Source organism: Salminus brasiliensis, chromosome 18 (genome assembly GCF_030463535.1).
Source record: "Salminus brasiliensis chromosome 18, fSalBra1.hap2, whole genome shotgun sequence".
NCBI classification, from domain to species: Eukaryota; Metazoa; Chordata; class Actinopteri; order Characiformes; family Bryconidae; genus Salminus; species Salminus brasiliensis.
Window position 1 is genome coordinate 31,640,284 of NC_132895.1, and position 19,642 is coordinate 31,659,925.

The window sequence follows — 19,642 nt, forward strand, 5'->3', positions numbered from 1 at the left end:
CCCAAAGGATACCTCAGGAACACCGAGTCCCACAGAATCACCTGAACACAGATAACACACAAAGACAGAGTACCACAGAACCCTGGGATACTACAGAGAAAGCCCCGGACCCTGCAACCCGGGCACCGCGGAAGCCCCGGACCCTGCAACCCGGGTAACATGGAATCCCTGGGCACATCCTGGGTACCAAGGAAGCCTTGGACCCTGCAACCCGGGTACCGTGGTGCCCAGGGCTTCCACAACTTTGATAATACAGAAGCCCTTGGCACCGCAACCCAGGGGCCACAGAAGCCCTGTATAGCGTGAAAGCCTTGGATACCGCAACCATGGATACCACAGAAACCTAATTTGTCAAATTGTGAAGATTTCGAGCTGGTCACTGTCTCCGTATTCACTGATTTACTGCAGTATCTTCTCAGATGCAAGCCTGTTGTGATTGTGACATACTGCAGATCTCTCTCTCTCTCTCTCTCTCTCTCTCTCTCTCTCTCTCTCTCTCTCTCTCAGGTAATCCATCATGATTCCCATCACTGAGTTGAGGTACTTTGCTGACACCCAGCCGGCGTACCGGATCCTGAAGCCATGGTGGGACGTGTTCACCGACTACATCTCCATCGTTATGCTCATGATCGCGGTGTTCGGAGGAACGCTGCAGGTAAAACGCGGCCGGTTCCGACTGAGTCCGATTCCGATTGTACGCCCCCTGCCTGTGCTGATGCTCACTGCTGTACCCGTTCACTCCCCTGCCGTAGGTGACCCAGGATAAGATGATCTGCCTGCCCTGCAAGTGGGTAGGGGACAAGGGGTGCGCGCAGCTGAACGCCAGCACCAGGCCCAACCCGGAACCGCGGGGGATCCAGTACGAGCTGGACCGGCACCAGTACAACTACGTGGACGCCGTGTGCTACGAGAACAAGCTGCACTGGTTCGCCAAGTACTTCCCCTACCTGGTGCTGCTGCACACGCTCATCTTCCTGGCCTGCAGCAACTTCTGGTTCAAGTTCCCTCGGACCAGCTCCAAGCTGGAGCACTTCGTCTCCATCCTGCTCAAGTGCTTCGACTCCCCGTGGACCACGCGGGCGCTCTCCGAGACCGTGGTGGAGGAGACCGACCCCAAGCCCCCGGGCAAGGCCGACGGTTTCGCAGACAAGAAAACGTCCAGCATCAGCGACCAGGACGTGGAGGCCAGCGTGCCCATGCTGCAGCGGACCAAGTCCCGCATCGAGCAGGGCATCGTGGACCGCTCCGAGACGGGCGTGCTGGACAAGAAAGAAGGAGAGCAGGCCAAGGCCCTGTTTGAGAAGGTGAGCGGCTACTTCTGCAGTCCATTACTCGATAGGGTCAAACCCGATGAGGGGAGTGCGAGGCCCTTGGCAGATTTGCTGGTGTGCTTCCTCTGTCACTGGCTGCAACACAACCCCCTTGTTAACAGTTGGAGAGGTGTTCTCTTCATGACGTTCATGACTGATTTCGTAGGTGTAGGTGGTAATACGGAGGCCGAGCACCACTCTAGAGGCCGTTCCCAGCCCTGTTTGTGCATATTTTCCAAACCTGGTCACAGCTGGACACGCCCTTTCCTGGACAGTTCTTTGGTGCTCGGACCCCTTGAAAGATAACCTAATATGGGCCAAAATGAGGATGAGCTGGACAGCTGATGAAATAATGTGATAATAGGATTATAGGAATGTGTCTGGGCTTTGGTCCAGGCCTCCACCATTAAGGCATTAAACGCTCCGTCTCCTTGTCTGCTGATGATCTCGCTAATTGTTTCCTGACCGGCCAGAGTTCCTCTCCGAGTGTTTTGTCCGAGCCCAGGCTGAGCGCTAAATTAGAGGACCTATCTTCTCCTGGAGAATCATGGCTCTGGATAATTCCTGCCTGAGGTCATCTGCCCCTGCCCTTGGATGTTCCTGCCGCTCCACCCCTGAGGGACTCGCGTAGCGGCGTGTTAAAATTAGGCCTTTGTTTATGGAGAGGAATCGGGCGCATTTTTATCGTGTCTGAAGTCCGGCTCTGGTTTGCAGTTGATGAACCCCCTCAGTCTTTGTTGCCTATGTTTGATCGGCCGAAGCGTCCTCGGCAGCTACGGTAGTGCAGAAAAAAAACAAACAAACAAAAAAACACCTTCAGACGATATACCGAAGGTTCCCTTTCGTCTCGGAATGAACTGCTGTATGCTACAGGTTCAATGCTAGCAAGGCTAACTAGCTAATCCTTCCTGCACTTCGGTTAACTTCGGTAAATTCTTTTGTAATGCGTCACGTTGAACAGTGACGAAAAATCCAGCGTTTTTCAGATTTCACATTATTTACGTTATGATACCCATCTTGCGTCTAAGGGCTCTACTTTAGCGATCGTTTGGCGAGCTGCCAACCACGCACTGCACAGCTTGATTTTGGGGCGTGTCTGCGTGTCTTTGCTATGGTAACGACGGGAAAAGTTCGCTTTGCGCCTCTTGAAACTCTCAGAAGGCATGTACGAAGTCTCTTAATGAGTCATGGGTGTGTTTTGGGCGTAACGTGCAGCAATAAATCAATCGGCGCGTCGCTCGCCGTTCCAGGTTCCGGGTTCCGAGTATATTTGTAAGCAGCGTAGCTATTTAAACGACGCAAGAGGAAGGTGTGAAAATAGACTGTTGTTTGTTTGTTTGTTTATTCCTTTTTTTGGTTGACATCACCAAGCCTGTGAGGCTAAATATTATTAACTAATGATTTAAGAATGCAGTTTTTATATATATATATATATATATATATATATATATATATATATATATATATATATATATAATATATATATATATATATATATATATATATATATATATATATATATAATAATTTATTTTAGTTTTTGCATTTTTTTTTTTTTTTTTTTTTTTTTTTTTTATAATTTAAAATCCATTTACTTTTATTGTTGCTGATTGTTTTTTTCTCAAAAAACAAATAAATAAATAGTCCAATTCGGATGTACAGATTTTTATTTATTTATTTTTATTTATAATTTAAGTATTTAAAATCACAGTGTACTAAATCTTGACCCCTGTATCGTGATACGTGCCAAATATCGCCAAATTCTTGGTCATACACTGCCCACCCCTATATTTGAATAATCTCGCTCGCCTCTCGCCCTCCACCAGGTCAAGAAGTTCCGCATCCACGTGGAAGAGGGCGACATCGTCTACCGCCTTTACATCCGCCAGACCATCATCAAGGTCATCAAGTTCATCCTGATCATCAGCTACACGGCCTACTACGTGCAGTACATCAGCTTCAACGTGTCTTGCCAGGTGGACATCGAGCGGCTGACGGGTTACAAGATGTACTACTGCGCCCACCCACTGGCCACCCTCTTCAAGATCCTGGCCTGGTTCTACATCTCTCTGGTCATCGTCTACGGCCTCATCTGCATGTACACGCTGTGCTGGATGCTGGGCCGCTCGCTCAAGCTCTACTCGTTCGAGTCCATCCGCGAGGAGAGCAGCTACAGCGACATCCCGGACGTGAAGAACGACTTCGCCTTCATGCTGCACATGATCGACCAGTACGACCCGCTCTACTCCAAGCGCTTCGCCGTCTTCCTGTCCGAGGTCAGCGAGAACAAGCTGCGGCAGCTTAACCTCAACAACGAGTGGACGCTGGAGAAACTGCGCCAGAGGATCACCAAGAACTCGCAGGACAAGCTGGAGCTCCATCTCTTCATGCTGAGCGGCATTCCCGACACCGTCTTCGACCTGCTGGAGCTGGAGGTGGGTGTTTACTTGGCCGTCTGCGTGCTTTTGTCTGTGCTGTGCTACCCGTACTTCTCAAATGGGCGGGTGCATTTCCTGCCAAGGCCTGTGGCGTCCGGCGCCTGGGGCGACCTGGTCCTGCACCTGCTTTATTGGACCTCTTTACGTAAGGTTTTGTTTGGCCGGGGTAGACTGAGCTTGGGCACCCTGCCCTCATCCTTGAGAGTTGTGTCCCGCAATCTCCCTATTAGAAAGCCAGCACTTAGACAGTTGCACCACCTCTGGAAGCCGAGATGTGCCCAAAACTACGTCCACAAGTCTGCACCACCTTAAGACCTGGACGTGGTTTGAGAGGGGAAGGGAAAAGGCTGTCCTGTGTATTTTATTGAGTGTGTATTTACGCAGATGTTTAGCTGTTTTTAGCAACATTAGCTTCATAGCTGAACTTGGGCAAAAATACCCAAGTGGCCATTTGGAAAAATCAGGAAATTAAAGAAGCCTATCCTGTTTAGCACAACAGCAGAGATGGGCTGCAGATACTCAACCCTCCTTCCTGGGAGGAGGACCGCCACATTTCTGTCGGATTCCGAGGCTGATTTAATAAAAGCACTTAAATTAATTTCCTGCTCCACGAGAGGTTCAGCCCAAAATGGAAGTTTGAGACAGAGAAAGCACTACGGTTTGATTGATCAGAGCCCAGTGGAGATCATGTCATTGCAGCATTGCGGTTTGGGTGCTTGTCGTCATATGTGCTCTTGTAATGCCGGGGTTAGAGTCTGGTTTAGCTTAAGGAGGTTAAGGTTGAGGTTACTGGGGTTAAGGTTTGGTTCAGCTCTGGTAACTCTGAAGGCCTGTATCTGAGCCTATACTGCAGTTCCTCACCTTCAGATGATGGACGTTGCACCCCAATCTTAACCCTTCTAACCCTAACCTCAGCTCTGCTAACCGTAATCCTGCTAACCCCAGTCTTAACCTTTTAAATGTAGGGTTAGGGATGGGATTGGTTCCAGGTTGCTGAGGTTTAGGATAGGTGTAGGACGTGATCACTAATGTATCCAGTGTGTTCCTCAGGTGCTGAAGTTGGAGCTGATCCCAGACGTCACCATCCCGCCCATCATCGCCCAGCTGTCCAATCTGAGGGAGATGTGGCTGTACCACACGCCGGCCAAAATCGAGGCCCCGGCTCTGGCCTTCCTGAAGGAGAACCTCAAATCGCTCCACATCAAGTTCACAGACATTAAGGAGATCCCTCTGTGGATCTACAGCCTGAAGAACCTGAGCGAGCTTCACCTCACTGGCAATCTGAGCGCCGACAACAACCGCTACATCGTCATCGACGGCCTGCGCGAGCTCAAGAGGCTCAAAGTGCTGAGGCTCAAGAGCAACCTCACCAAGCTGCCTCAGGTCAGTGATTAGTCGAGGTTGTAATGTTTATATGATCCACACGCTCATTCTGACAAATTGTAATACACTATAGGAAGCGTAGGGGGCGCTCTATAATCCTTTATAATGTTCATATGATCTACACGCTCATTCTGACAGACTGTAATACACTATAGGAAGCATAGGGGGCGCTCTATAATCCTTTATAATGTTCATATGATTCACACGCTCATTCTGACAAATTGTAATACACTATAGGAAGCATAGGGGGCGCTCTATAATCCTTTATAATGTTCATATGATTCACACGCTCATTCTGACAGACTGTAATACACTACAGGAAGCATAGGGGGCGCTCTATAATCCTTAATAATGTTCATATGATTCACACGCTCATTCTGACAGACTGTAATACACTACAGGAAGCATAGGGGGCGCTCTATAATCCTTAATAATGTTCATATGATTCACACGCTCATTCTGACAGACTGTAATACACTACAGGAAGCATAGGGGGCGCTCTATAATCCTTAATAATGTTCATATGATTCACACACTCATTCTGACAGACTGTAATACACTACAGGAAGCGTAGGGGGCGCTCTATAGTGTTTAGTGAACGGTCATTCTGACTGGTGTCGGGGATCGTAGGAGGCACTCTGTATGTTCTATAACCTTCACATGATGCTCCAGCGTGATGAATCCCCCTCCGCAGGTGGTGACGGACGTGGGCGTACACCTGCAGAAGCTCTCAATCAATAACGAGGGCACCAAGCTGATGGTGCTGAACAGCCTGAAGAAGATGGTGAACCTGACGGAGCTGGAGCTCGTTCGCTGCGACCTGGAGCGCATCCCGCACTCCATCTTCAGCCTCCACAACCTGCAGGTGAGACCCCACCCACCTTACCCAAACTAGCTGTTTCCTTTTGTCTCGACCCACAGTAGCTCAGCTAGCAGTTCACTGTTGACTCATCCCTGGTAATTTAGCTGCTCACTGTTGGCGCGACTTAGCCAAGCTAACCGTTCCCTTTTGGCTTGACCTAGCTGAGCTAGCTACTATTAGTAGCGACTGTTGGCTCGACCTAACTAAGCTAGCAGTTCACTGTTGACTCAACCTAGCTAAGCTAGCTACCATTAGTAGCAACTGTTGACTCAACCTAGCTAAGCTAGCTACCATTAGTAGCAACTGTTGGCTGGACCTAGCTAAGCTAGCTGTTCACTTTTGTCTCATTCTAGCTAAGCTAGCAGTTTACTGGTGACTCAACCTAGCTAGGCTAGCTGTTCTCTGTTTACTCAGCTTAGCTAAGCTAGCAGTTTACTGTTGACTCAACCTAGCTAGGCTAGCTGTTCTCTGTTTACTCAGCTTAGCTAAGCTAGCAGTTTACTGTTGACTCAACCTAGCTAGGCTAGCTGTTCTCTGTTTACTCAGCTTAGCTAAGCTAGCAGTTTACTGTTGACTCAACCTAGCTAGGCTAGCTGTTCTCTGTTTACTCATCCTAGCTAAGCTAAGCTAAACTAGCCAAGCTAGCCGGTCGCCGTAGGATCGACCTAGCCGCTCGCTGTTGGCTCGGAAATGAGGCCGGTCTGTAATTCCGTCCTGTTCCGTTTGTTATTTTAGGAGATTGACCTGAAGGACAACAACCTGAAGACCATCGAGGAGATCATCAGCTTCCAGCACCTTCACCGGCTGGTGTGTCTGAAGCTGTGGTACAATCAGATCGCCTACATCCCCATTCAGATCGGCACGCTCACCAACCTGGAGCGCCTCTACCTGAACCGCAACAAAATCGACAAGATCCCCAGCCAGCTGTTCTTCTGCCGCAAGCTCCGCTTCCTGGACCTCAGCCACAACAACCTGACCAGCATCCACCCTGACATAGGACTCCTGCAGAACCTGCAGTACTTTGCTGTTACAGCGAACAGGGTGAGCTCTCTCTCTCTCTCTCTCTCTCTCTCTCTCTCTCTCACTCACACACACACACACACACACACACACACACACCCCTCTCACAATCATTAGGATTGGCTTTCCCAAGGGTAGGGGGCTACGCAACTTGAGGAAAGGGCACAGCGAGCATAGATCAGATCCTTGGTCTGACCCCAACACCGCCTGGTTTTTCCTGAATGAGTCCGATGGACTGGTTCCAATCCACAAATGTATGCACTTAATGACTTCCCCTGCCCCTCCCTTGGAATCAAGTGGGCGATGTGGGGGATACACACACACACACACACATCTGCTCGGACCACAGCGTGTTTAAAGGTCAAATTCCTCTCCCCTGAATAATTCCAGCGAGGCCTCGTTCCCAAACGGAGAAACCGTGAGCTGGATCTAATCCGGTCCAAACCACCACCCTGCAATCGCTCCAGTGGCAGCGGGTTGGGCAAGTGGACGGAGGCTCTGACCGTAGCCCGTAACAGGGTGGTGTGGACACATCCGGGAAGCTTATTGCTCAACAGATTTCTCTCAGTTCCCTTTTTTTCGCTCCTTTTTGGCTTGTCAGCGCTCTTAATTATGAGGGTTCTTGAAGGGTTCTTTAGCAAACAGCTTCTGGTCTACTGTACATGTTTCTTAGCCTGGCTAGATTTTTATGAGCCCAAGAATCCCTTTTCCCTGCTATCTAGAACTCTGTTTACGTAAATGGTTAAAGGGTTAGCATTCGTGTAAAATCTTTTTTAAATTTGAGCCCTTTTGCCTACTATCTAGAACCCTTTTGGCTATGAGTGCAGTGTAGATAGTTCCACACAGATGGGTTGTAGCCCATTATTATGAGCCAAAGAACCCTTTTTTTAGTACTACAAAGAACCCTGTGTAGTACTACAAAAACCCTTTAGGGATGCAGTTATGTGGATATAGGGTTCTTGAGCATAGACAATGATACTACTGTGTGTAGAACCTTCTGCATGCTTGCTGAATCCTGCCTGGAGTGCAGCTATGTGACTAAGGTTCTTTAGTATAGGCAACTAATGTGTGTCTAGAACCATTTAAAAACAATGTAGATGTTTACATGGTTCCTCTCTTGGCTAAAAGGTTCTTAAATTTGGTGGAGAACCTATTTAGTAGATGGGTCTACCTGTACATGACTATTTAAAGAACCATCTGCATTCGTAAATGTTTCTTAGCCTGGCTAAATGGTTCTTATGATTGTTGGAAACCTTTCGTGGGTGGTTCCACATGTAGATGGTTGTAGCCGTCAATATGAGCCAAAGAACCCTTTTTCAGTATTATAAAGAACCCTTGGCTTAGAGTGCAGGTTTGTGGCTGCATGGTTTCTTCTTATTAGACATTCTACTGTATGTCTAGAACCCTTTGGCTTTTAGTGAGGTTTGTGCATTTGTAAAAATAAGAACCGAAGATGTTCCGTCAGGAATGCCGTTTGTAATGTAGCTCTTCGGATATTTTAAGCCACAGTCGGGGGCGGGATCAGAACTCTCATGCTTGTGTCCCCGAATTAGCACCTCCGTCTCCACAGTTACAGTAGGTTCTCATGTGCAGTCTGATCTTACATTGCCTCCAAGCTTCTCTGACTCTGATTGGGCCACATTACTGTCATTACTATTGAGATCTGTTCTAGTAATGTCTTTGTTGATTTGTGACACCTGCACCTGACTGTAATTGGTTCTAATCCACCACCTTGTTTGTTCTGAAACCTCCCCTTGACTGTGATTTGGTTCTAATCCACCACCTTGTTTGTTCTGTGATTGCCCCTGACTGTAATTGGTTCTAATCCACCACCTTGTTTGTTTTGAAACCTCACCCTGACTGTGATTGGTTCTAATCCACCACCTTGTTTGTTTTGAAACCTCACCCTGACTGTGATTGGTTCTAATCCACCACCTTGTTTGTTTTGAAACCTCACCCTGACTGTGATTGGTTCTAATCCACCACCTTGTTTGTTCTGTGAATGCCCCTGACTGTAATTGGTTCTAATCCACTACCTTGTTTTTTCCACGATGACCACCTGACTGCGATTTGGTTCTAATCACGACCTTGTTTGTTCTGTGATTGCCCCTGACTGTAATTGGTTCTAATCCACCACCTTGTTTGTTTTGAAACCTCACCCTGACTGTGATTGGTTCTAATCCACTACCTTGTTTGTTCTGAAACCTCCCCTTGACTGTGATTTGGTTCTAATCCACCACCTTGTTTGTTCTGTGATTGCCCCTGACTGTAATTGGTTCTAATCCACCACCTTGTTTGTTTTGAAACCTCACCCTGACTGTGATTGGTTCTAATCCACTACCTTGTTTGTTCTGAAACCTCCCCTCGACTGTGATTTGGTTGTAATCCACCATCTTGTTTGTTCTGAAACCTTACCCTGACTGTGATTGGTTCTAATCCACCATCTTGTTTGTACTGCGATCGTCCCCTGACTGTAATTGGTTCTAATCCACCACCTTGTTTGTTCTGTGAATGCCCCTGACTGTAATTGGTTCTAATCCACCACCTTGTTTTTTCCACGATGACCACCTGACTGCGATTTGGTTCTAATCACGACCTTGTTTTTTTCCGCCACCACCACCCAACTGTCATTGGTTCTAATCGCTTCTTTGTTTACTCAGACACCTCCACCGAACTGCCTTTGTTCTTAGACCTCCCTTTGTTGATGTTTTCTAGTAATGTCTTTGTTGATCTTACATGCCTGCACCTGACTGTGATTGGTTCTAGTCCATCATCCTGTTTGTTCTAAAACCTTACCCTGACTGTGTTTTGCTTTTAACCCTTCACCTTGTTATTTCCACGACAATCACCTGACTGCAGTTGGTTCTAATCAGTTAGTTTGGTTTCATCACTGTGATCACCTCCCCCCTACTGTAATTTGTTCTGATTACAGTCTCCGTGATCTAACAGGAGGTTATCTAGGCGGTAGATCAGTCGATCAAAGCGATCTCAGGGACGTGTACTCGAGTCTGCAGACAGGTGAAGCAGAAACTCGTGAAAACACTGGTTTGTAAATTCTGAGGTTCTGTTTGAGAATCTCTTCATCATGTGTTTTGAGTTTGAAGAGGTGCTGTTGGAGTGGTGGGTGGTTGTGTGTGTGTGTGTGTGTGTGTGTGTGTGTGTGTGTGTGTGTGTGGCGTGTTGCTGTAAATAGCATGTTTACGAGGCTTCACTCTGTGTGAAACATACTTAAAATGCACACACACCCTTCCTTTACTTTCTTCATTAGTGAATTACAGCCTAAATGAGTTGTGTAATTGTGCTGCTTGTGCAGAAACTGACTGACCTGCTAGCGCTTAGCTCTTAGCTCTTAGCTCTTTCCTCTCAGCGCTTAGCTCTTAGCTCTTTCCTCTCAGCGCTTAGCTCTTTCCTCTCAGCGCTTAGCTCTTTCCTCTCAGCGTTTAGCTCTTAGCTCTTTCCTCTCAGCGCTTAGCTCTTTCCTCTCAGCGTTTAGCTCTTAGCTCTTTCCTCTCAGCGTTTAGCTCTTTCCTCTCAGCGTTTAGCTCTTAGCTCTTTCCTCTCAGCGTTTAGCTCTTAGCTCTTTCCTCTCAGCGTTTAGCTCTTAGCTCTTTCCTCTCAGCGTTTAGCTCTTAGCTCTTTCCTCTCAGCGCTTAGCTCTTAGCTCTTTCCTCTCAGCGTTTAGCTCTTAGCTCTTTCCTCTCAGCGTTTAGCTCTTAGCTCTTTCCTCTCAGCGTTGAGCTCTTAGCTCTTTCCTCTCAGCGCTTAGCTCTTAGCTCTTTCCTCTCAGCGTTTAGCTCTTAGCTCTTTCCTCTCAGCGTTTAGCTCTTAGCTCTTTCCTCTCAGCGCTTAGCTCTTAGCTCTTTCCTCTCAGCGTTTAGCTCTTAGCTCTTTCCTCTCAGCGTTTAGCTCTTAGCTCTTTCCTCTCAGCGTTTAGCTCTTAGCTCTTTCCTCTCAGCGTTTAGCTCTTAGCTCTTTCCTCTCAGCGCTTAGCTCTTAGCTCTTTCCTCTCAGCGCTTAGCTCTTAGCTCTTTCCTCTCAGCGTTTAGCTCTTAGCTCTTTCCTCTCAGCGTTTAGCTCTTAGCTCTTAGCTCTTTCCTCTCAGCGCTTAGCTCTTAGCTCTTTCCTCTCAGCGTTGAGCTCTTAGCTCTTTCCTCTCAGCGTTTAGCTCTTAGCTCTTTCCTCTCAGCGTTTAGCTCTTAGCTCTTTCCTCTCAGCGCTTAGCTCTTAGCTCTTTCCTCTCAGCGTTGAGCTCTTAGCTCTTTCCTCTCAGCGTTTAGCTCTTAGCTCTTTCCTCTCAGCGTTTAGCTCTTAGCTCTTTCCTCTCAGCGCTTAGCTCTTAGCTCTTTCCTCTCAGCGCTTAGCTCTTAGCTCTTTCCTCTCAGCGCTTAGCTCTTAGCTCTTTCCTCTCAGCGCTTAGCTCTTAGCTCTTTCCTCTCAGCGCTTAGCTCTTAGCTCTTTCCTCTCAGCGTTTAGCTCTTAGCTCTTTCCTCTCAGCGTTTAGCTCTTAGCTCTTTCCTCTCAGCGCTTAGCTCTTAGCTCTTTCCTCTCAGCGCTTAGCTCTTAGCTCTTTCCTCTCAGCGTTTAGCTCTTAGCTCTTTCCTCTCAGCGCTTAGCTCTTAGCTCTTTCCTCTCAGCGCTTAGCTCTTAGCTCTTTCCTCTCAGCGTTTAGCTCTTAGCTCTTTCCTCTCAGCGTTTAGCTCTTAGCTCTTTCCTCTCAGCGCTTAGCTCTTAGCTCTTTCCTCTCAGCGTTTAGCTCTTAGCTCTTTCCTCTCAGCGTTTAGCTCTTAGCTCTTTCCTCTCAGCGTTTAGCTCTTAGCTCTTTCCTCTCAGCGTTTAGCTCTTAGCTCTTTCCTCTCAGCGTTTAGCTCTTAGCTCTTTCCTCTCAGCGTTGAGCTCTTAGCTCTTTCCTCTCAGCGTTTAGCTCTTAGCTCTTTCCTCTCAGCGTTGAGCTCTTAGCTCTTTCCTCTCAGCGTTGAGCTCTTAGCTCTTTCCTCTCAGCGTTGAGCTCTTAGCTCTTTCCTCTCAGCGCTTAGCTCTTAGCTCTTTCCTCTCAGCGTTTAGCTCTTAGCTCTTTCCTCTCAGCGCTTAGCTCTTAGCTCTTTCCTCTCAGCGTTTAGCTCTTAGCTCTTTCCTCTCAGCGTTTAGCTCTTAGCTCTTTCCTCTCAGCGCTTAGCTCTTAGCTCTTTCCTCTCAGCGTTTAGCTCTTAGCTCTTTCCTCTCAGCGTTTAGCTCTTAGCTCTTTCCTCTCAGCGTTTAGCTCTTAGCTCTTTCCTCTCAGCGTTGAGCTCTTAGCTCTTTCCTCTCAGCGTTTAGCTCTTAGCTCTTTCCTCTCAGCGTTTAGCTCTTTCCTCTCAGCGTTTAGCTCTTAGCTCTTTCCTCTCAGCGTTTAGCTCTTAGCTCTTTCCTCTCAGCGTTTAGCTCTTAGCTCTTTCCTCTCAGCGTTGAGCTCTTAGCTCTTTCCTCTCAGCGTTTAGCTCTTAGCTCTTTCCTCTCAGCGTTTAGCTCTTAGCTCTTTCCTCTCAGCGTTTAGCTCTTAGCTCTTTCCTCTCAGCGTTTAGCTCTTAGCTCTTTCCTCTCAGCGTTTAGCTCTTAGCTCTTTCCTCTCAGCGCTTAGCTCTTTCCTCTCAGCGTTGAGCTCTTAGCTCTTTCCTCTCAGCGTTTAGCTCTTAGCTCTTTCCTCTCAGCGTTTAGCTCTTAGCTCTTTCCTCTCAGCGTTTAGCTCTTAGCTCTTTCCTCTCAGCGTTTAGCTCTTTCCTCTCAGCGTTTAGCTCTTAGCTCTTTCCTCTCAGCGCTTAGCTCTTAGCTCTTTCCTCTCAGCGCTGAGCTCTTAGCTCTTTCCTCTCAGCGTTTAGCTCTTAGCTCTTTCCTCTCAGCGTTTAGCTCTTAGCTCTTTCCTCTCAGCGTTTAGCTCTTTCCTCTCAGCGTTTAGCTCTTAGCTCTTTCCTCTCAGCGTTTAGCTCTTTCCTCTCAGCGTTTAGCTCTTAGCTCTTTCCTCTCTGCGTTTAGCTCTTAGCTCTTTCCTCTCAGCGTTTAGCTCTTAGCTCTTTCCTCTCTGCGTTTAGCTCTTAGCTCTTTCCTCTCAGCGTTTAGCTCTTAGCTCTTTCCTCTCAGCGTTTAGCTCTTAGCTCTTTCCTCTCAGCGTTTAGCTCTTTCCTCTCAGCGTTTAGCTCTTAGCTCTTTCCTCTCAGCGCTTAGCTCTTAGCTCTTTCCTCTCAGCGCTGAGCTCTTAGCTCTTTCCTCTCAGCGTTGAGCTCTTAGCTCTTTCCTCTCAGCGTTGAGCTCTTAGCTCTTTCCTCTCAGCGTTTAGCTCTTTCCTCTCAGCGTTTAGCTCTTAGCTCTTTCCTCTCAGCGTTTAGCTCTTTCCTCTCAGCGTTTAGCTCTTAGCTCTTTCCTCTCTGCGTTTAGCTCTTAGCTCTTTCCTCTCAGCGTTTAGCTCTTAGCTCTTTCCTCTCTGCGTTTAGCTCTTAGCTCTTTCCTCTCAGCGTTTAGCTCTTAGCTCTTTCCTCTCAGCGTTGAGCTCTTAGCTCTTTCCTCTCAGCGTTTAGCTCTTAGCTCTTTCCTCTCAGCGCTTAGCTCTTAGCTCTTTCCTCTCAGCGTTGAGCTCTTAGCTCTTTCCTCTCAGCGTTTAGCTCTTAGCTCTTTCCTCTCAGCGTTTAGCTCTTAGCTCTTTCCTCTCAGCGTTGAGCTCTTAGCGCTTTCCTCTCAGCGTTTAGCTCTTTCCTCTCAGCGTTTAGCTCTTAGCTCTTTCCTCTCAGCGTTTAGCTCTTAGCTCTTTCCTCTCAGCGTTGAGCTCTTAGCTCTTTCCTCTCAGCATTTAGCTCTTAGCGCTTTCCTCTCAGCGTTTAGCTCTTAGCTCTTTCCTCTCAGCGTTGAGCTCTTAGCTCTTTCCTCTCAGCATTTAGCTCTTAGCGCTTTCCTCTCAGCGTTTAGCTCTTAGCTCTTTCCTCTCAGCGTTGAGCTCTTAGCTCTTTCCTCTCAGCGTTGAGCTCTTAGCTCTTTCCTCTCAGCGTTGAGCTCTTAGCGCTTTCCTCTCAGCGTTTAGCTCTTTCCTCTCAGCGTTTAGCTCTTAGCTCTTTCCTCTCAGCGTTTAGCTCTTAGCTCTTTCCTCTCAGCGTTGAGCTCTTAGCTCTTTCCTCTCAGCATTTAGCTCTTAGCGCTTTCCTCTCAGCGTTTAGCTCTTTCCTCTCAGCGTTTAGCTCTTAGCTCTTTCCTCTCAGCGCTTAGCTCTTAGCTCTTTCCTCTCAGCGTTGAGCTCTTAGCTCTTTCCTCTCAGCGTTGAGCTCTTAGCTCTTTCCTCTCAGCGCTTAGCTCTTAGCTCTTTCCTCTCAGCGTTTAGCTCTTAGCTCTTTCCTCTCAGCGTTTAGCTCTTAGCTCTTTCCTCTCAGCGTTTAGCGCTTAGCTCTTTCCTCTCAGCGTTTAGCTCTTAGCTCTTTCCTCTCAGCGTTTAGCGCTTAGCTCTTTCCTCTCAGCGTTTAGCGCTTAGCTCTTTCCTCTCAGCGTTTAGCTCTTAGCTCTTTCCTCTCAGCGTTTAGCTCTTAGCTCTTTCCTCTCAGCGTTTAGCTCTTAGCTCTTTCCTCTCAGCGTTTAGCGCTTAGCTCTTTCCTCTCAGCGTTTAGCGCTTAGCTCTTTCCTCTCAGCGTTTAGCGCTTAGCTCTTTCCTCTCAGCGTTTAGCTCTTAGCTCTTTCCTCTCAGCGTTTAGCTCTTAGCTCTTTCCTCTCAGCGCTTAGCTCTTAGCTCTTTCCTCTCAGCGTTTAGCTCTTAGCTCTTTCCTCTCAGCGTTTAGCTCTTAGCTCTTTCCTCTCAGCGCTTAGCTCTTAGCTCTTTCCTCTCAGCGTTTAGCTCTTAGCTCTTTCCTCTCAGCGTTTAGCTCTTAGCTCTTTCCTCTCAGCGTTTAGCTCTTAGCTCTTTCCTCTCAGCGTTTAGCTCTTTCCTCTCAGCGTTTAGCGCTTAGCTCTTTCCTCTCAGCGTTTAGCTCTTAGCTCTTTCCTCTCAGCGTTTAGCGCTTAGCTCTTTCCTCTCAGCGTTTAGCGCTTAGCTCTTTCCTCTCAGCGTTTAGCGCTTAGCTCTTTCCTCTCAGCGTTTAGCTCTTAGCTCTTTCCTCTCAGCGCTTAGCTCTTAGCTCTTAGCTCTTTCCTCTCAGCGTTTAGCTCTTAGCTCTTTCCTCTCAGCGTTTAGCGCTTAGCTCTTTCCTCTCAGCGTTTAGCGCTTAGCTCTTTCCTCTCAGCGTTTAGCGCTTAGCTCTTTCCTCTCAGCGTTTAGCTCTTAGCTCTTTCCTCTCAGCGTTTAGCGCTTAGCTCTTTCCTCTCAGCGTTTAGCGCTTAGCTCTTTCCTCTCAGCGTTTAGCTCTTAGCTCTTTCCTCTCAGCGCTTAGCTCTTAGCTCTTAGCTCTTTCCTCTCAGCGTTTAGCTCTTAGCTCTTTCCTCTCAGCGCTTAGCTCTTAGCTCTTTCCTCTCAGCGTTTAGCTCTTAGCTCTTTCCTCTCAGCGTTTAGCTCTTAGCTCTTTCCTCTCAGCGTTTAGCTCTTAGCTCTTATCTCTCAGCGTTTAGCTCTTAGCTCTTTCCTCTCAGCGTTTAGCTCTTAGCTCTTTCCTCTCAGCGTTTAGCTCTTAGCTCTTTCCTCTCAGCGTTTAGCTCTTAGCTCTTTCCTCTCTGCGTTTAGCTCTTAGCTCTTTCCTCTCTGCGTTTAGCTCTTAGCTCTTTCCTCTCTGCGTTTAGCTCTTAGCTCTTTCCTCTCTGCGTTTAGCTCTTAGCTCTTTCCTCTCTGCGTTTAGCTCTTAGCTCTTTCCTCTCTGCGTTTAGCTCTTAGCTCTTTCCTCTCAGCGCTTAGCTCTTAGCTCTTTCCTCTCAGCGCTTAGCTCTTAGCTCTTTCCTCTCAGCGCTTAGCTCTTAGCTCTTTCCTCTCAGCGTTTAGCTCTTAGCTCTTTCCTCTCAGCGCTTAGCTCTTAGCTCTTTCCTCTCAGCGCTTAGCTCTTAGCTCTTTCCTCTCAGCGTTTAGCTCTTAGCTCTTTCCTCTCAGCGTTTAGCTCTTAGCTCTTTCCTCTCAGCGTTTAGCTCTTAGCTCTTTCCTCTCAGCGTTTAGCTCTTAGCTCTTTCCTCTCAGCGTTTAGCTCTTAGCTCTTTCCTCTCAGCGCTTAGCTCTTAGCTCTTTCCTCTCAGCGTTTAGCTCTTAGCTCTTTCCTCTCAGCGTTTAGCTCTTAGCTCTTTCCTCTCAGCGTTTAGCTCTTAGCTCTTTCCTCTCAGCGTTGAGCTCTTAGCTCTTTCCTCTCAGCGTTGAGCTCTTAGCTCTTTCCTCTCAGCGTTGAGCGCTTAGCTCTTTCCTCTCAGCGTTGAGCTCTTAGCTCTTTCCTCTCAGCGTTGAGCTCTTAGCTCTTTCCTCTCAGCGTTGAGCTCTTAGCTCTTAGCTCTTTCCTCTCAGCGTTTAGCTCTTAGCTCTTTCCTCTCTGCGTTTAGCTCTTAGCTCTTTCCTCTCAGCGTTGAGCTCTTAGCTCTTTCCTCTCAGCGTTGAGCGCTTAGCTCTTTCCTCTCAGCGTTTAGCTCTTAGCTCTTTCCTCTCAGCGTTTAGCTCTTTCCTCTCAGCGTTTAGCGCTTAGCTCTTTCCTCTCAGCGTTTAGCTCTTAGCTCTTTCCTCTCAGCGTTTAGCTCTTAGCTCTTTCCTCTCAGCGCTTAGCTCTTAGCTCTTTCCTCTCAGCGTTTAGCTCTTAGCTCTTAGCTCTTTCCTCTCAGCGTTTAGCTCTTAGCTCTTTCCTCTCAGCGCTTAGCTCTTAGCTCTTTCCTCTCAGCGCTTAGCTCTTAGCTCTTTCCTCTCAGCGTTTAGCTCTTAGCTCTTTCCTCTCAGCGTTTAGCTCTTAGCTCTTTCCTCTCAGCGCTTAGCTCTTAGCTCTTTCCTCTCAGCGCTTAGCTCTTAGCTCTTTCCTCTCAGCGCTTAGCTCTTAGCTCTTTCCTCTCAGCGTTTAGCGCTTAGCTCTTTCCTCTCAGCGTTTAGCTCTTAGCTCTTTCCTCTCAGCGTTTAGCTCTTAGCTCTTTCCTCTCAGCGTTTAGCTCTTTCCTCTCAGCGTTTAGCTCTTAGCTCTTTCCTCTCAGCGTTTAGCTCTTAGCTCTTTCCTCTCAGCGCTTAGCTCTTAGCTCTTTCCTCTCAGCGCTTAGCTCTTAGCTCTTTCCTCTCAGCGCTTAGCTCTTAGCTCTTTCCTCTCAGCGCTTAGCTCTTAGCTCTTTCCTCTCAGCGCTTAGCTCTTAGCTCTTTCCTCTCAGCGCTTAGCTCTTTCCTCTCAGCGTTTAGCTCTTAGCTCTTTCCTCTCAGCGCTTAGCTCTTAGCTCTTTCCTCTCAGCGCTTAGCTCTTAGCTCTTTCCTCTCAGCGTTTAGCTCTTAGCTCTTTCCTCTCAGCGTTTAGCTCTTAGCTCTTTCCTCTCAGCGCTTAGCTCTTAGCTCTTTCCTCTCAGCGTTTAGCTCTTAGCTCTTTCCTCTCAGCGCTTAGCTCTTAGCTCTTTCCTCTCAGCGCTTAGCTCTTAGCTCTTTCCTCTCAGCGTTTAGCTCTTAGCTCTTTCCTCTCAGCGCTTAGCTCTTAGCTCTTTCCTCTCAGCGCTTAGCTCTTAGCTCTTTCCTCTCAGCGTTTAGCTCTTAGCTCTTTCCTCTCAGCGTTTAGCTCTTAGCTCTTTCCTCTCAGCGTTTAGCTCTTAGCTCTTTCCTCTCAGCGTTTAGCTCTTAGCTCTTTCCTCTCAGCGTTTAGCTCTTAGCTCTTTCCTCTCTGCGTTTAGCTCTTAGCTCTTTCCTCTCTGCGTTTAGCTCTTAGCTCTTTCCTCTCTGCGTTTAGCTCTTAGCTCTTTCCTCTCAGCGTTTAGCTCTTAGCTCTTTCCTCTCAGCGTTTAGCTCTTAGCTCTTTCCTCTCAGCGCTTAGCTCTTTCCTCTCAGCGCTTAGCTCTTAGCTCTTTCCTCTCAGCGTTTAGCTCTTAGCTCTTTCCTCTCAGCGTTGAGCTCTTAGCTCTTTCCTCTCAGCGTTTAGCTCTTAGCTCTTTCCTCTCTGCGTTTAGCTCTTAGCTCTTTCCTCTCTGCGTTTAGCTCTTAGCTCTTTCCTCTCAGCGTTTAGCTCTTAGCTCTTTCCTCTCAGCGTTTAGCTCTTAGCGCTTTCCTCTCAGCGTTTAGCTCTTAGCTCTTTCCTCTCAGCGTTTAGCTCTTAGCTCTTTCCTCTCAGCGCTTAGCTCTTAGCTCTTTCCTCTCAGCGTTTAGCTCTTAGCTCTTTCCTCTCAGCGCTTAGCTCTTAGCTCTTTCCTCTCAGCGCTTAGCTCTTAGCTCTTTCCTCTCTGCGTTTAGCTCTTAGCTCTTTCCTCTCAGCGCTTAGCTCTTAGCTCTTTCCTCTCAGCGCTTAGCTCTTAGCTCTTTCCTCTCAGCGCTTAGCTCTTAGCTCTTTCCTCTCAGCGTTTAGCTCTTAGCTCTTTCCTCTCAGCGCTTAGCTCTTAGCTCTTTCCTCTCAGCGCTTAGCTCTTAGCTCTTTCCTCTCAGCGTTTAGCTCTTAGCTCTTTCCTCTCAGCGTTTAGCTCTTAGCTCTTTCCTCTCAGCGTTTAGCTCTTAGCTCTTTCCTCTCAGCGTTTAGCTCTTAGCTCTTTCCTCTCAGCGCTTAGCTCTTAGCTCTTTCCTCTCAGCGTTTAGCTCTTAGCTCTTTCCTCTCAGCGTTTAGCTCTTAGCTCTTTCCTCTCAGCGTTTAGCTCTTAGCTCTTTCCTCTCAGCGTTTAGCTCTTAGCTCTTTCCTCTCAGCGCTTAGCTCTTTCCTCTCAGCGCTTAGCTCTTAGCTCTTTCCTCTCAGCGTTTAGCTCTTAGCTCTTTCCTCTCAGCGTTTAGCTCTTAGCTCTTAGCTCTTTCCTCTCAGCGTTTAGCTCTTAGCTCTTTCCTCTCAGCGTTTAGCTCTTAGCTCTTTCCTCTCAGCGCTTAGCTCTTTCCTCTCAGCGCTTAGCTCTTTCCTCTCAGCGCTTAGCTCTTTCCTCTCAGCGCTTAGCTCTTTCCTCTCAGCGTTTAGCTCTTAGCTCTTTCCTCTCAGCGTTTAGCTCTTAGCTCTTTCCTCTCAGCGTTTAGCTCTTAGCTCTTTCCTCTCAGCGCTTAGCTCTTAGCTCTTTCCTCTCAGCGTTTAGCTCTTAGCTCTTTCCTCTCAGCGTTTAGCTCTTAGCTCTTTCCTCTCAGCGTTTAGCTCTTAGCTCTTTCCTCTCAGCGTTTAGCTCTTAGCTCTTTCCTCTCAGCGTTTAGCTCTTAGCTCTTTCCTCTCAGCGCTTAGCTCTTTCCTCTCAGCGCTTAGCTCTTAGCTCTTTCCTCTCAGCGTTTAGCTCTTAGCTCTTAGCTCTTTCCTCTCAGCGTTTAGCTCTTAGCTCTTTCCTCTCAGCGTTTAGCTCTTAGCTCTTTCCTCTCAGCGCTTAGCTCTTTCCTCTCAGCGCTTAGCTCTTTCCTCTCAGCGCTTAGCTCTTTCCTCTCAGCGTTTAGCGCTTAGCTCTTTCCTCTCAGCGTTTAGCTCTTAGCTCTTTCCTCTCAGCGTTTAGCTCTTAGCTCTTTCCTCTCAGCGTTTAGCTCTTAGCTCTTTCCTCTCAGCGTTTAGCGCTTAGCTCTTTCCTCTCAGCGCTTAGCTCTTAGCTCTTTCCTCTCAGCGCTTAGC

General features: G+C 47.9%; 1 protein-coding gene across 1 annotated transcript in view; it reads left to right on the forward strand.

Annotated features, from left to right (window-relative positions):
* The window catches only part of lrrc8aa (leucine rich repeat containing 8 VRAC subunit Aa), a 35,809-nt gene that overhangs the window by 11,316 nt on the left and 4,851 nt on the right, over positions 1-19,642 (forward strand). The window contains exons 2-7 of the mRNA XM_072662254.1: positions 508-655; positions 753-1,304; positions 3,137-3,745; positions 4,799-5,131; positions 5,826-5,996; positions 6,729-7,034. Coding sequence (XP_072518355.1) covers positions 518-655; positions 753-1,304; positions 3,137-3,745; positions 4,799-5,131; positions 5,826-5,996; positions 6,729-7,034 — 2,109 coding nt within the window. The 5' untranslated portion in view covers positions 508-517. The remainder of the gene's footprint in view (positions 1-507; positions 656-752; positions 1,305-3,136; positions 3,746-4,798; positions 5,132-5,825; positions 5,997-6,728; positions 7,035-19,642) is intronic.